Source organism: Urocampus carinirostris, chromosome 19 (assembly GCF_059441175.1).
Source record: "Urocampus carinirostris isolate Australia breed hairy pipefish chromosome 19, RoL_Ucar_1.0, whole genome shotgun sequence".
Taxonomy (NCBI): domain Eukaryota; kingdom Metazoa; phylum Chordata; class Actinopteri; order Syngnathiformes; family Syngnathidae; genus Urocampus; species Urocampus carinirostris.
In genome coordinates, this window is record NC_142367.1 from 23,156,920 (window position 1) to 23,173,902 (window position 16,983).

The 16,983-nt window shown below is 37.7% G+C and overlaps 1 protein-coding gene across 1 annotated transcript; it reads left to right on the plus strand.

Annotated features, from left to right (window-relative positions):
* Positions 1–78: 78 nt before the first annotated feature.
* On the plus strand, positions 79–16,585 carry spop (speckle type BTB/POZ protein). The gene is made up of 10 exons (XM_088323000.1): positions 79–284; positions 5,918–6,109; positions 8,218–8,339; positions 8,412–8,563; positions 8,645–8,772; positions 9,957–10,134; positions 10,211–10,266; positions 11,849–11,971; positions 13,316–13,458; positions 16,054–16,585. The coding sequence occupies exons 2-10, from the start codon at positions 6,032–6,034 to the stop codon at positions 16,196–16,198; spliced, it is 1,125 nt and encodes a 374-aa protein (XP_088179126.1). The 5' UTR covers positions 79–284; positions 5,918–6,031; the 3' UTR covers positions 16,199–16,585.
* Positions 16,586–16,983: the final 398 nt, after the last annotated feature.

Sequence of the window (16,983 nt, forward strand, 5' to 3'; positions counted from 1 at the left end):
CTTTCATTCTATTGAGATCTATCGGGATTATTTATGAGTAAAGGTGTTTTTTTCCCCTTCTGAAAAAAAAATCTCGGATTATAAAATGGTTATTTTAACTACAGCCTAATATAGTACGAAGGCGTGTGGTAAAACCGTCATCGAACTTCACTTCTGATGCAAAAATCGAGTTTTATTCATAAAACCAGCACAGTACTTGCGGTGACGTCACACGCTTCAGGTCTTCTACTTAATAGCTAACAACAACACAGGAGCCCGGAAAGCTAGCGAGTCTAAAACAAAAGGTGAGTCCGTCGTCTAATAACACTCAAATGTGACAAGTCCAAAGACTGAGGGTTCGAAAAAAACCCTCTCCAAGTCAATGCGGCGTGTTTTAAAGTTGCACTTTGTGCCATTTGCCAAGTGTTTCGCCCGTCTTGGCTAGGTGGCTAACTAGCGGCTAGCTCGTTTGATTGAAGTTAGCGGGCGTGCTAACAACACTTCCGACTCTTTTCCAGTCTTTAAATAAAGTGACATTATTTTGTTTTTTATTCCTTTTAACGGTGAATTGATAGATATTTCCAAAATGGGGGGTTATTTTCATGTGAACATGTTACTTGGTGGTAGCAGGTTGCCTACCTGCTAACTGTCACTACACGCGCACGCGCGCGCACGCTTATTTTCAAATATTTTGTCTCTTCTACTATTGCTTTTAAAATGTATAAATGTGGAATTGATTTGCCCTATTCTATTAATTCTGCTCAATTTTATTTTCCCTGCTAGATGTGACTTCTCAAATATGGATGAGAGTTAACTGTCACAGGTGAACTGATTTGCATTTGTTACTCAAGCTCATTTTCAAAGTGAAAATCAATACGGCAGATTATTTTTATAATTTTAGTAATTATATTTCACTGTATTTTTTAATAATTGCTCTTCAACTTTTCTAAATTAATGTAATTTATTGATTTTTTTTAACTCGTTTTAAAGAAGCTAATGTCTGATAATGTCAGACAGTACGTTATTTTATTAATTTGCATTTCTTACACAATATATACATTTATAAACTATTTTTTTTCTTTTCACGATTTTTTTTAAATAAATCCTGCTCAACTTTTTAAAATTGAAAGAACAGAAAAAAAATTATCTTGGTGTTCTTTAAGAAATACTATAACGGAGCTCAATGTCTGATATTCCAGACAGTACGTCATTTTATTAATTTGTAGTATCCTTATAAAATATACATTATGTATATTGTATACAAAATATATACATTTATAAATATACAATTTCTTTCCTAATTTCTAAATTTTTTAAAAATTGCTCTACAACCTTTCTAAATTCAAATCACATTTGACTAATTTTCATGAAGAAATGCTTAAAAAGATCTCAATGTCTGATATGCCGCTTTGTACGCCATTTTATTAATTTGTAGTATTTGTTCTTATAAAGTATATAGATTATATACACATTTATGAATATGCTATTTTCTTATTTCATTATTTTTTTTAAATAGCTCTACAACCTTTCTAAATTCTAACCATATATTTTTTTTATATATTTTCCCTTAAATGCTTTAAAAGAGCTAAATGTCTGATATACAAGACAGAACATCATTTTTGTTAAATTCTAGTAGTCTTAAAAGAATAATATAAAAGATACACATTTATACATATATTTTTTTTCTCCGTTTCACTATTCTCTAAAATAATCGCTCTTCCACTTTTCTCTTTCCTAGTACAAAAACATTTTTTTTTTCATTTTGGTTTCGTTTGATTAGAAAAATGCTTTAAAGGAGCAAAATGTCTAATAAGGTTTCTTCATTTTCCTCATGTTGAGGTTTTTTTGAGTTTTTCCTTGCCCTCATGTTGGTTCCAGATCAGGGGATGGTGTCATAATAGTCTGAAAAAATAGTCTGTGTAATAACCTGTGAAGCCCTTTGAGACTCTTTGTGATTAAGGGCTATACAAACAAAAATGACTTGACTTGACAGTAGATTATTTTATGAATTTTGAGCATTCTCCCTTGTAAATGAGCATAATTTTTGCTGATGGCATTAAAATTACTATTTTAGAGTGTTGGGGAAAAAAATAAACATTTTCAGATTTTAGTTTTAACATAAGAAAAAAAATACTCAAATTAGTAAAATGATCTATCGTAGGGGTCTCCAACGTGGTGTCCGCAGACACCAGGGTGCCCCCTAAGGACAGCTGAGGTGCTCACGGACCTGTTTTGAAAATAGCCCACCAGTCATTGTAGGTTTTAGATCAGGGGATGGTGTCATAATAGTCTGTAGTTTGCAATAATCTGTGGTTTGTTCAGCCCTTTGAGACTCCTTGTGATTTAAAGACATCACAAAAAAACATGACTTAAGAAAAAACAGTGGGTCAGTTACACTCCTTAACAATAGATGGCGATAAATTCCCTGCTCGATCTCTTCTACCTATTCAATCAATTGCTGCATTTAAGAGGGACCAGATCTCATTTTATTGTGATCCTGTTGGTCTTATTTCCTTTTTCTACCCATAGTAATGGTTCCCAAGAAAGTTAGTATTAAGGGAAAGAACATTGGAAAACGGTGACAACAGCGATAAACGAAATACGAAAATGGTGTACAAGTGTCTGCCATTGAAGCGCAGCTGAAAGGTAGAGGAAATGGTTAAAAAGGGTTCTATATTATAGCTTTTTACCAGTATGTTCATTTTTATTAACTACATAAATAATTATCGATGTTTAGGTACATGCTTTATTTATATTTTGGATTTCATTTTGCAAGTGGCTATTTTAAAACGGTTTTAGGGGGTCACTTATATGTGATGTTGGCTTATATGCGAGTATATACGGCAGGTGTCACCAACACGGTGCCCGCGGGCACCCGGTCGCCCGCAAGGACCACATGAGTCGCCCGCGGGCCTGTTCCAAAAATAGCACATCTCATAGAGAGCTGCGTCTAAAAATTAATTTTGTTCTGTTGCTATTATTTTTTTAATCACACTTGTATGTATATAGATTTAAAAAATACTATCTTAAAAATACTTTAAGGTTAACGCGCACAATATTTACCTATGGGCAGTAAAGTAGAGCTTGTGGGATGTGGAGAGTAAGCTAGCGGGCGCTGTATGCACTTTCGTACCCCAAAAACATGGCAGAAAAAAGAAAGAAAACGTATCTCTTTCACAGTGAATGGGAAGAGGAGTTCTTTTTTACGACTGTAAAAGAAACCTGCGTGTGTCTGATTTGCGGGACGACCGTGGCGACAGCAAAACGGCACAATGTGGAGAGACATTTCAATACGTGTCACAAAAGCTACCATGATAAATATCCACCTGCAAGCGCCCTACGGGCAGAAAAAGCCCGTGAGCTAAAGACCGCTCTGGGTAAGCAACAGTCTTTTTTTACGAGGCCGGCCAAAAACTCACAAAAAGCAACCGAAGCCTCGTTTAGAGCTACACATTTTCTGATCAAGAAAAAAAAGGCATTTACAGATGGAGAAGTTGTCAAAGAAGCGATGTTATTAATTGCTAACACTGTATTTAAAGACGAGAAAAATGGAAGCGACCTAATCTCCACTCTTTCCGACGTCCAACTGGGGGCATCTACGATGGCAAGACGAGTATCAGCTATGTCCAGTAACTTGGTCGATCAGTTGGAGCAGGATCTGGCGAAGTGCAAGTGGTTTAGCCTCCAGTGCGATGAGTCCGTGGACAGCAGCAGTACAGCGCAGTTATTGGTTTTTATCCGGATGGTGTTTAATGATTTCTCCACAAAAGAAGAACTCCTGACACTACTGCCCTTAAAGACAACTACGAGAGGAGTTGACATTTATAACACGGTGAAGGAGTTTTTCGTGCAGAAAAAGGTGCCATTGGAAAAGCTGGTAGCGGTGACAACAGACGGGGCTCCTGCTATGGTCGGCCGACAGACAGGTTTCATCGCTCACTGTAAACGTGACCCAGACTTCCCCAAATTTCTGCATTACCATTGCATCATTCACCAGCAGGCGTTGTGTGCGAAAGTGATCGGCTTTGGGCACGTGATGACTCCCGTTGTGAAAATCATCAACAACATCCGCTCCAAAGCAAAGCAGCACAGGATTTTCAAGGTACTATTAGAGGAGATGTCAGCAGAATATGGGGACCTACTGCTACACACAGAAATCAGATGGCTCAGCAGAGGACGAGTTTTGCATCGTTTTTTGTCTCTTTTGCGTGAAATCAAAGAGTTCATGCAGTCCAAAGGCGAAGATGTCTCACTGCTAGAGGACACAGAGTGGACACTTGACCTTGCATTTTTGGTGGACATTACTGGGAAATTAAACCTCCTGAACTGCCAGCTGCAAGGCAAAGGTAAGACTGTTGTCGATATGATAAGTGCTTTAAATGCATTTAAAGCCAAAATGAATGCATTCTCTGCAGATTTACAGAGAAAAAAAGTTCTGCACTTTCCCTCTGTGCAGTCAGTGCTGAAAGACAATGCTTCTGCATCTGAGACATTTGAAAAAGTGGCAGAAAAGTACATTGAAGTAATAAACAGACTTGGGCAAGAGTTTGAGAATAGGTTTTGTGACCTTCATCAGCTTGAACCATGTGTGTTCTTCATTTCCAACCCTTTCATGAATGGGGACACAACATGCTTTGCTGAGCAGTTAAGTGCAACGTTCAACTTGGATGCTGGACAGGTGGAGATTGAAATTATAACATTGCAAAATGATCTCCATCTCAAAGCCTACCAGGCTGCACCAAACTTTTGGCGCCTTGTTGACACAGAGAAGTACAGTGGAGTATGCACAGCAGCCATGAAGGTTGCCAGCCTGTTTGGCTCAACCTATCTCTGTGAATCAGCATTTTCTGACATGAACTTCATCAAAAACAAACACAGAACACGCCTCACTGATGCACATCTGAGAGACTCACTCACAGTTGCAGTGTCAAGTTACACACCAGATTACAACACACTGGTGAACAGCATGCAATGCCAGTCTTCCCACTAACCAAGGACGGATACCAGATGTAGTCAGTGACAACATGGTAGTGCCATGGCAAAGTTGAATTAAAATATTGAAGAATTGTGTTCAATTTAAAAGTGTGTTCATGACATTTAAAAGTTATAATTTTGTTAAACATAACACAGACTTGGCCATTAGTTCAAAATGTGAAATAAAAAATGTATTACATATTTAAAAATATGTAAGTTGATTTTGTTTAACATTACATAATTGTTAACTTTTTGAAACATGTTGCAACATAGTTCATGATTTGTTAACAGGGCATGTCAGTGGCTTGTGCAAATGGGATATTTTTTGCTAAAATGTAGTGATGTAAGTGATCATCTGAAAATGTAACAAATACTGTGATTAATAGAGATAAAGTGTTGAATATTGATATCTGTTTCCCACCTTGTTGTCATTTTTGATAATCATTGTTAGAAATCATTAACATGATCAGTGTCTTTACATAGGTGAGTATTACTAATCATTATAAATAATGTATAACTAAAGGCAAACTGAGCAAATTTGTTATTTCAGAAGAGCGTATCAAACTGGTAGCCCTTCGTATGATTCAGTAACCGTGAAGTAGCTCTCAGTTTCAAAAAGGTTGGTGACCCCTGATATACGGTATTTGAAGTCATTATGCTGTTTTTTTTAATACATTCTACTATCTCTGAACACTTAGTTTGCGTTTGGGTAGCCAGTTACCTGTTTCAAAGTTATAAGATGTAATAACTGATGGGTCTCGGGGGCCATAAAATCAAAATACAAGAGCGATACTCCTTTCTTTGTGGTGGTGAGGACTGAGTTAGACCCCAGGTCGAAATTGACCTGCTAACAGTAGTTAGTGGTGCCTATTCTTAACACAACAGGAGGGTTAGACTGCACAATCCTTTTATTAGATATATTTAAGGAAGTGGAACTTTCGATGGATCGTGTTCTTCTTTGTAGTTCTCAGACGACGTTCCGTCTGTGGCGTTCACCAGCGGTCCCACATGGAGCCTTGAGGAGCGGGAACAACGGATTCCTAATCTGTTGAAGCCGAAACCTTTGCTCCGGGAGGCGATGTCAAGAGTCCCGAGTCCCCCTCCCCCGGCGGAAATGTCCAGCGGACCTGTGGCTGAGAGCTGGTGCTACACTCAGGTAGGCTACATCTTTTTAAGCAGATGTTATCCATGAAATACTCTCATCAAACCAGTAACATGAGACCCAGAATTGAGACGCTACCCTCAAATGGGAAAATCCAGTACCAGCCTAATTTTGCCGTTTTGACTTTGAAATTGTACAGGCATAGGTTATGTCAAAAGAAATAGTGAACCCTCGTCTTTCATTATATAAAAAAGTATGTTTCTAGCTTTTACCATTGGTTGTGATTCCCTCCAACATCTAAATAATGCTTTCCATAAACACAAGAGCACTTTGATTTTGTAAAATAATATTTTATTGCAAGAACACTGAACTTATGCATGAACTTAGCAAGTTTTCAGCACCCGATTTTTCTGCGGATCTGATCATCTGATTTCGGTCACTACGGAAATCGCGTTCCCCTTAGACATACACGAAACATAGTCCTTCTCTGCCCCAAACATGACTTGATCATTTTTTTAAGAAAAAATCTCGAAGGGTTAACTATCCGACCACACTGCCTTTACTTGCCATTCGGGGCTGCCTGCACACTTCAATTGCTGGATACAGGAAGCAAGACTTGGAAGTGGGGGCTTCTTTGATGTGTGGACAGAAGATCTGACTCCTGTCATATAATGGTGATTTATCATGCTGAAATCATTCCCAAAGGCTTGATGCTTAATGATGAACTGAACCAAATGCTTTATATTTTTTTTTTTAAAAGGTAAAACAAAAAACACTTTTACATTTTGGCACTCTGGGAAAAGGTTTCTATTAACTTATTCATGTACCGTATTTTCCGCACTATAAGCGCACCGGGTTATAGGGCGCACCCCGAAAAAATAGTTTTTGGTCCTATATTTGACATACATAAGACGCACCGAATTATAAGGCGCTACAATGGGAACGTCGACAAAACAGTCAGATAGTTCAGTCAAATTTATTACCCCCTTAACATTCCCAAAGCTTGCAAAGACGCAAATACGTGTCGAGAACACGTGCGGATGCGGTGTCCGTACGATGTCACTCAAATGCATCGTTTCATCATTCGGAAGGTTAAAGTCTTGGGATTCAAGAAATGCCAAACATTCCTTAGTTTCTATTTTCTTTTTCGCTCGCAACTTTACTGTGCATATGACAATAAACACTTGGAATTGAGTTTAATTTAAAAATAGACACTCCATTCCATTCATTATCTGCACCGCTTATCACAGAAACATCGAGTTCAGTCTGAAACAAGATACAGGGAAAATATATAGCCGGAGCAGCTCACCGAAGTCGTTGTGTTCAATAATAATGTGCAGCCATGGTCCTCTTATATCCGTGAGTGTAGTAAATCCAGGATAATAACATATTTACAAATACAGAATAGTAAAAAATGCTTTCTGTATGCTGTCATCCACGTGCTATACACATTCATCTTTTTCGGCCAATTGCAGGCTTTGTTTTGCCGCTTAAGCCTATGCCAGCCTGTAAATGATAAAAAGGACCCGCCCCTTGATTTCCGAATAACTTTAGCCAATAGTGATCGATTCAACTGATGATTGACACATCTTTTTCGGCCAATTGCAGCCTTTGTTTTGCCGTTCAAGCCTATGGAAGCCTGTAAATGATAAAAAGGATCCGCCCCTTGACCTCCGAATAACTTTAGCCAATAGTGATCGATTCAAATGATGATTGACACATTGGTTAGCCAATGAAACGCCGGTAAATAAATCCCAGCATACACCGCCGACTACTTGGCGTTCGGGGGAAAATCTAGTCGGCGGCTGCAAGTTAGTTGGAAGACTTTGCGACTTAATATTGATCCATAAATAAGGCGCACTGTATTATAAGGCGCATGGTCAGCTTTTGAAAAAAATAAAGGCTTTTAGGTGCGCCTCATAGTGCGGAAACTACGGTACTATGGCACTGAATGAGTTCATACAATGAAACAGGGGAATTGAAACTCAAGTTTAAAATATCATGTGTCTTTATTTATTGGTATCAGTGTTTACTATTGCAGTGTTAATACAGACGTGCAGTGGTGGCACCAGTTCTGCACGCCCTAATCTATTTCGATTTGCTCCCACAACGTCATTTATATTCCTGTCATTCATTCTTTGTTTTTGTTTTTTGGGCTTCAGATTAAAGTGGTGAAATTCTCATACATGTGGACCATCAACAACTTCAGCTTCTGTCGTGAGGAAATGGGCGAGGTCATCAAGAGCTCCACTTTCTCTTCCGGGGCAAATGACAAGCTGAAATGGTAAGCCGACCAAAAGGCTCCGGATTTTTCTTCATGAGCTTTACGTCCCCGACCCCATCGGTTCCTTTGCAGGTGTTTGCGTGTCAACCCCAAAGGCTTGGACGAGGAGAGCAAAGATTACCTGTCCCTCTACCTTCTGCTGGTCAGCTGTCCCAAGGCCGAGGTGCGAGCCAAGTTCAAGTTCTCCATCCTCAACGCTAAGGGGGAGGAGACCAAAGCCATGGGTGAGCACTCCCATCCTTCACTCTGTTTTGTTTTTGTGCCCAACAACTGATGGTTTTTGTTTTCCCTTCATGACCACACAGAAAGCCAGAGGGCTTACCGTTTTGTGCAGGGGAAAGATTGGGGCTTTAAAAAGTTTATCAGGAGAGACTTCCTCCTCGACGAAGCCAACGGCCTTCTGCCCGACGACAAACTCACGCTTTTCTGCGAGGTATGCTTCCAAAGTATTTGCTCAGGATGGAGCCGTTTTGTTTCGTTTAGACATTCAAAACTTTATTTAAAATGCAAAATTATGAGTCCGGATAGTTGGAAAAACAGGTCAGCATAACTACCAAAAAGTATTTCTCAAAAACTTATTTTACGTATTTTACGAAAGGTTCTATTCAGTCTCCCAAATGATTATTTGGAGGAAGGTTTAATACCATATATTTTTGACCGTTTTGGATTTAGTGGTCATTGCTTGCACATACCAATACCACTAATATATATAAAAACAATTCTCTCTCTTGAAAAAATGACTATTTTGAGAGAATCTGCATTAAATCTATAATATTATTGTATTTTTCCTTCATATTCCATTCAATAAGGGCAATTTATCATTTTTATATCAAATTAAACTTTTATTTACACTGATTCCTTTTAATATCATTAGAGATGGGAGAGTACTTATACTATGTACGAGTATCAGGATGTAGAAATTACAGGAATATTGTTGTGAATATAATCAAATTGAAAAAAAAACTTATCGTAGAATGTTTTGGTAATTCTTTCAATTTAAAGAGGGATTATGTCAGTTGTTTTGATAAGAAACATTGTATCAAACATCCCTAATGATGATTTCAAAATATGGATAATGCCAAGTAACTAGAAAATTTATAGGGCTCCAATTATTAATTCAAATTCAATCTATTTTGACAAGTGATTATGTTGTAGAAATTGGAGGTCCGATAATCGAGAGAAAAGTCTGTATTACGTATCAAGTACAGAGCGTCCCGTCCCTTGCACGCTATCTTCAAGGAAACTTAATGTCTGCCAAGAGTATTTAAGGATGTCTACCCGACCTTTTCCCACTACTGTAAGCAAGTCTTTCTAAATTTCTACAAATGCAAGTGTATTTGCCACAACAATTATTCAAAAAAATGTATTCATCATTAGTTGTACATGGCATTGTCCATTCATTTAGTGTTTTATTTTTTATCTGTTTGGAGAAAACACTTATCCCCTGCCCCAAAATATTGTTTAATTTTGCCAGGAAGTAGCAATACATTTAACATTGACTGATTTAGAGAGCTGTTACACTTAAAGTAACTGTTGAATAAACCAATGGGGAGTTCATTTTGGAAATATGTTTTTTACATGAAAGGTACGCGTTGAGTGTTTGAATTGCACGTGCAGGTGAGCGTGGTGCAGGACTCGGTCAACATCTCGGGCCAGAACACCATGAACATGGTGAAGGTTCCCGACTGCCTGCTGGCCGACGAACTGGGGGGCTTATGGGAGAACTCCCGCTTCACAGACTGTTCGCTCTGCGTGGCTGGCCAAGAATTCCAGGCCCACAAAGCAATCCTGGCAGGTAGATGCACAGCTTGCACGCCAACACGTGAAGATTCCCTCTATTCATGTCACACTGTGATTTTTTTTTTTGCCAGCGCGCTCTCCTGTGTTCAGCGCCATGTTTGAGCATGAGATGGAGGAAAGCAAAAAGGTAAGCTAGTAGACTAAAACTGAGTGGCGGGCCATATTGGTTTTAGAACATTTGCTCTGGGGATGGAGAGAAAAAAAATAGCTGATCGATGTACTTAGTTATCTGTATATGCTGATAGAGAGTCTTAATCCGATACCTTGGCAATAGATGAGGAAAATAGGTAACATTAGCCAGGGGTCTCCAACATTTTTTTAAGCTGAGAGCTACTTTTTGTTTCTAATTAGCACCAAAGGCAGCTGGTTTGATATGCATTTATAAAATAACTGTTATTACTTATTATCAACCACAAAAATCTTTACTAGAAAATAAGCACTGTTGAAATTGTTTCAGAACCGGCTCGCGTGCACCACGTTAAGAGACCCCTGACATAAGTCGATCCATTTTTTCACATTTGCGTGGCGTTTCAATGTCTTTGTAAAGAGACCTATTCACCCACATGGTATTGAAACACAAAATATTCATTTAAAAATAAAACAAATAATTTATTCATCCCCAGTAGGGAAAATCACATTTCCAGCAGTATCCTTGTGTTAAGAAATTAAAAACAAAAGGTGCATTGTTCGAGGGGGTCTTTAAAACGATTATAGTAGAAAATCTTTGTTGTGTATCTGTTAACAATACCCAAATGAGTTCAAAGAGACTAACATTCTTACATCAGCGAGTAGAAAAGAGGAAAGGGAAAACAATTTCCTGCTTGTGCCTGGGTTTTTTGTTAGTGTAACCTAAAAATGGTAAAGGTTAGAAAAGGCCATTTTCAAAACACCAACCCCCAAAATGTTTATTACAACTTGAGGAATGAGCTGACTGAGGTTGCAATCATGACTTTGAGCCAGGAGATGGTGGCAGAGGGAAGGCACTACCTTTAGATAGGTACTTTATTTATCCCCGCAGGGAAATTCACATTTCCAGCAGCATCCCTGAGCTGAGAACAATACAATATACAAATACCCTTTAAGAGTAATAGCAAAGTAATATCCATAAGCACTAAATTTGATCATTTGCATTAAAAAACAATGTAATTGAACTACTTCAGAAGGTTTTTATTGTCTCTCATTAGCTGCACCGCTTATCCTCAGTAGGGTCGTGGGGGTGCTGGAGCCCATCCCATTAAGCAGTGGGCAGGGGCACACAGGGACAGACAACTCACTCGGTCATTCACACCTAGGGACAATTTGGACCGGCCAATTCACCTAGTTTTTATTGTATGAATTAATATTTTAATTAGATTGGTATTTAAAAAAAAAAAAAAAAAACGAAATTTCTTAGCCTATGTTCCATCCAAAGAATACAGATCAACAAGAAAACCAGGCGATTGCAATATAATTGCCTTAAACGAGGACTTCTATTTAAAATCAAATAACTTTGGAATGTTAGTTTGTAAAAATGGCTCTTTGTTGCGGAACTGTAAATGCGACTTCTTCTTCAATGGGTGGAGTGGCTTTTGCAACATCCAATAGATCTATTAAAAACAGTAGCTCATTGTTTGACTAGAAATGGCTAGAGTTTGGTGATCCTCTTAGTAGACCTTTAAAATGAAATTGCAATAATTCAAAAACGGACTTTATTCTTCTTCTATTGTCAGAATCGCGTGGAAATCAACGACGTTGAGCCCGAAGTCTTCAAAGAGATGATGTGCTTCATTTACACCGACAAAGCCCCCAATCTCGACAAGATGGCCGACGATCTGCTGGCTGCTGCTGATAAAGTAAGAGCTCCCTGGAAGAGAACTTTAATTGACAAAGTAGCAACAAGGCAACTTTCAGGTTTAAGAAAAATGGCTCATAGCATATAACATTTATGAAGTTTTAGCTACTACTTTGATTGTTGAGAAGCTCTGAAAAGATTAGTTTTTAATCGTTATTGATAACGTAGTAAATATTTTATGCAATGTCTTAAGATTATAAAGAGAACAAAAATAAATAACTGTCAGGATAGATAGACAAAAACATTTACAATGCATAGATTAGAAACTGGCTTATGTTATAAAAAAGTGCATTAATAACACTAAGCAAAAAAATATGTAAATGTGTTTGCACAAAACTAAAAATAGACGGGGGAAAAAAAAAGTATTATATTTTTCAGACTAAGTCACAGTTTGTTGTCAGTTTTGCCAGAGGTGTGACTTATAGTCAAGAAAATTCAGTACTAGAATTGCTTGCATATGTGAAATTATTTCTTTTTCGAATCTGCATGAAATTAGCTGACTAAAAAGAACACTTTCCATACAATTTAAATTTCGTATAATGTCTTAATGACCTGTCACTGGTTGTTATTTTTCTTATTTGACCTCTGGCGTCAATGCTAGATTGGTTTTCTTCAAACTAGTTTGACAAGGCAAGTATATCATATTTAAAAATTCCTAAATTAGTTCGTTTTGAACATTTTCGTTGTGGTAGAAGAAAATACAAAAATTAGAAAATGTTTGATGTGTTAATTAGCGATATGTATTTACTCAATGAGTCCCTGTAATTTCAAATGTCACTAAACAAAATTACCTGCTTAGCGGATAACGGTAAAACAACAAATAATGAACAACTACTCTGGTAAGCAGTAGATAATCTAGTTTATTTTAAAGAAACACTAGATTTTAGCACCTCCTTGTGGTAAAAAGAAACATTTTTAAATAAAAAGCAAAAATCAATGAACTTTCATACAATCATGCATTTTTTTTTAAATACTGAAATGTTAATTTTTGGGGGAGATTTACTTTACATAACATATGCCTCACCTAACTAACGTAATTGTCCATTAGCTTGCTGCTACAGGAACCTTGTGACAGGCTGGGCAAACATTTTTTTATGCAATTTGGTCACTTTGAGTCTCTATAGTTTGTATTCTATTGTGCTCGCTGCCTTTATTGTGGCATTTACATGCATTACTATTGCCAACGCTTCACTTCTCTCGCCCTTCTTTCATTCTAATATTAGTCCAGCCTCTGAGATTTTTCTAGCATGAGCTAAAGTTTGGCACCCATGTCTTAAGCGAACAATAGCAAACCGGCATCTGAATTGCGACCAAACTGTATATTATGTACCTCTTTGTTCCGCAGTACGCTCTGGAGAGATTGAAAGTCATGTGCGAGGACGCCCTGTGCACCAGCCTGTCGGTGGAGAACGCGGCCGAGATCCTCATCCTGGCCGACCTGCACAGCGCAGATCAACTCAAAACGCAAGCCGTTGACTTTATCAACTAGTAAGTTACTGAAAAGTATTTTAATTTAACCTATCCAAGGTGTTGGCAAAGTACGGTGTGTGAGCTAAACGAAACTGGTAAAAATTTAAGAACAATTTTACACACATAACTCGAAAGGTAGTGGCTACAATTTTGCTACTCTTTGCTGCAGTCTCCTGGTTTAAAGTCATAATCACACTCAGCTCATTCCTCAATTATTATGAATTATTTTTTTGTTTTACCGTTTCCAGGCTTCACTAACAAAAAAAACAAGAACGAGCATAAAATTATTTTCCACCCTTTCTCCCGACTTCCTGCTTCCTAATGTGTGAGTCCTGGTACAGTGCTGCCTAAATTAAGATAAAAGCAGATTGCTGCGGTAGAAAAAAATTGGAAGGTTCTTTGAACTCAGTTGGGCATTGTTAACACATTTAATAGAGAAAATATTCTACTTTATTGGGCCAAAAGGAAACTTTTGCCCACCTTAACCTCCCACTAAAAGCTGAACATTCTTCACTAGTATCCAAGTCGGTCAACCAATTATATTGTAGGTGACAAAACAAATTGCATCCCAGCCGAATTCATGATCTTGACTTAAACTTTTTTTTCCTAGTTTAAAAATGACCTTGGCACTTATGATAGTAGTTAGACGATATGGTTAAAATGCAATTTTTATCCACAGGTCCCTACCTAATCTGAAAAAAATCATAAAGCATTGTTCTATTCATTTATCAAGATGTTAATTGAATATCATGCAAAAACATGATCTAGAACATATTTATTTTGAGGTTTTCAAAGAATATCAGATTATAGTTTACCTTTCAACAATTTTAAGAACACTTTAAATATTTATTATATATGTGTAAACAATGCCAAACTGAGTTTAAAGAGCTGTTATGCTTTATTTTCCACTGCAATGATCTGCTTTTATCTTACATACAGCATAGCGATTAGAGGTGGTGATAATGGTGGTGTTTTGTTTTTATTTATTAGTGTAGCATGAAAAAGAAAAAAATAGGTTTATCCATGAGTGTCTAGGAAATGTACATACTTGCACGTGTATCAAGAAGAACTGACAATGATTCAATTATGACATAAGCCAGGAGATAGTGGCAGTGGGTTAAATAATGACTTGTTCCTTTTTAAAGAAACTGAACAAAATTTGTATTCATTTGATGACAATTTATTTTTAAACAATTATCAGATAAAATATAACGTGTTTGTAAGTATATTGTGAAAGTTTATGTTCTCTCATTTTTGGCTGAGGTATAAGATTTTAAAACTGTATGAAAATTAAATAATCCTCCTCCTAGTTTGACCCATCTGATATTTTTTTTTAACCTTTTGCTGCTGAAAAGTTAGCCTCCCGTTGACCTATATTGCCGTGAAGAATTATTTGCTCTAGATATAAAATTGAGTATAAAAGTCCAAACCTGCTTTAGGCCGATCGATGACTTGAATTTTTTTTATATTTGTGTGGCGGAAGTAAGATAATGGACTGAACTTAAGATTTTACCTCTAATTTGGCCCAATTTCTGTATTTTTATGCATATTTATCAATCACAAGGGTTTCGAAACATAAACATATAAAACCCAAAATGCATTTTGGACAATTTTATTGCATTTAATAGGGCACAAAATAAACCTTAGACTGTATGTGAAAAAGTAATTGCACTCTAAACCAAATCACACGTTTGGTAGCGATGAGAGAAATTCAACCTTAATAATTATTAGTATTATGTATTCACAATGCCGTGGGGGGAATTTGGGGCCACTCTTCTTTGCAAAGCTGTAACAAATCTGCATAATGTAGGTTTTTTTTTGCATGAACTGAGTGAGCATCTCAATTGGATTTAAATCCAGACTTTGACATGGCCACCCCAGAACCTTTTTTGAGCCATTCAGAGGTGGACTTGCTGATGTTTGAGTTTGAGGCCATGAATTGATGGGTGGATGTCCTGGGAAACACCAAAATTCCTTATTCTGCCAACCTGGTCCTGAGGCAGGACGGATGGAATAATGAATTCTGGTGTTTAGCAGAACACGGTGCCTTCCAATTCAAGCGCTCGTGGATCATGCAGGAGCACAACAATTTGAAACACACCAGCAATCCACATCTAAATGGCTAAATCAGCCTGGATTAAAATTCAATTGAGATATTGCACTGTGACCTTAAACAGGCAGTTTATGCTAGAAAATCCTCCAAGATAGCAGATGGGGAACAGTTTTGTAAAGAAGAGTGGGCCAAGATTCTTCCACACCATTCTGACTCATTAACAAACATTTGATTTATTATGTTACTATTACCAAAAGTGGTCCACAACTTGCTATTAGGTTTAGGGGACTACTACGTTTTCACATAGTTATATAGGTTTTGATCATTTATTTTATTAAGGACAAAAATATAATTTTTCAAAAGTGCATTTAGTATTTCCTTGGGCTGTTTGATAATCTGAAACCTCTGTGAGGAATTAACTATGCAAAAACATATCAGGAAGGTGACATACCTTTTCACAGCATTGTATGTAAGGCTCAGTCATTCATAATTCACCAAAATTGCGTTTCATTTTGTACAATATCAACCGAACGGTTCGTTTTCTGTCACTCTCTACCCAGCCACGCTGCCGAAGTGATGGAGACGGCTGGCTGGAAATCTATGGTGGAGTCTCACCCCCACTTGGTGGCTGAAGCGTATCGCTCACTCGCCTCGGCGCAGTGCCCTTTCCTCGGACCGCCCCGCAAGCGCCTCAAACAATCCTAAATCTCACAAATGTCCTCGCCAAAAACCAAGAACTTTGCACCCTCCTCTTTTGCTGTTACCTACTACACTACCTACAAGCTCCCCCCTTGTGCCCTCTCCAGATCCACAACCTGCTGTATTTGTGTTGCGAGGAGGGGGGGAGAGAGGCAAGTGGATATTTGTGTTTACAGAAAAACAAACCTGCACTTTCCTCCGCGGGGTGCAACGAGGCGCCCTTTTCTTTCTTTGATTCGAGAAGACCGGACTCCTCCAACTGTGGAACGCCAAGCACACGAGGTCCATAATATCCTGTCGAAAGATTCCCAAAGGGCTAGTCAAACAGAAAGTTTTGTTTTTCTATAAAATTGGGAAGAATTGCACTAGAAAATAAATCCTCAACAAATCCAGTGTCTGCCCCAGGCTTAAACTCCAACCCATTTCAGTCCCACAGGTATTAAAATCCGACCAATGAACTTGATTTGAGGGACTGAGCCCAAAGAAAACCCCAAATATCATATTTTATGTGTGAGGACTGGGATTGTTTCTCATGCTTTTTTTTTTTTTTAATTATCCACCCTTCATTGTTCTCAATTTCTCTGTCACACAGTCAATAATTTTTAGAATGAACACTTAGTATGATTTAAGAAATTGTTGGCATGTAGGCTATTACCAAATTCTTTGATTAATGTAACCCATCAGTTGTACAGCAAGAAATTCATTTTTTTATTAATATAGTCACTAAGGTAAGACTTATCTAAAATTAATATTTTGCAGCATCCCCAATATTATTTTTGCAATACAAATCA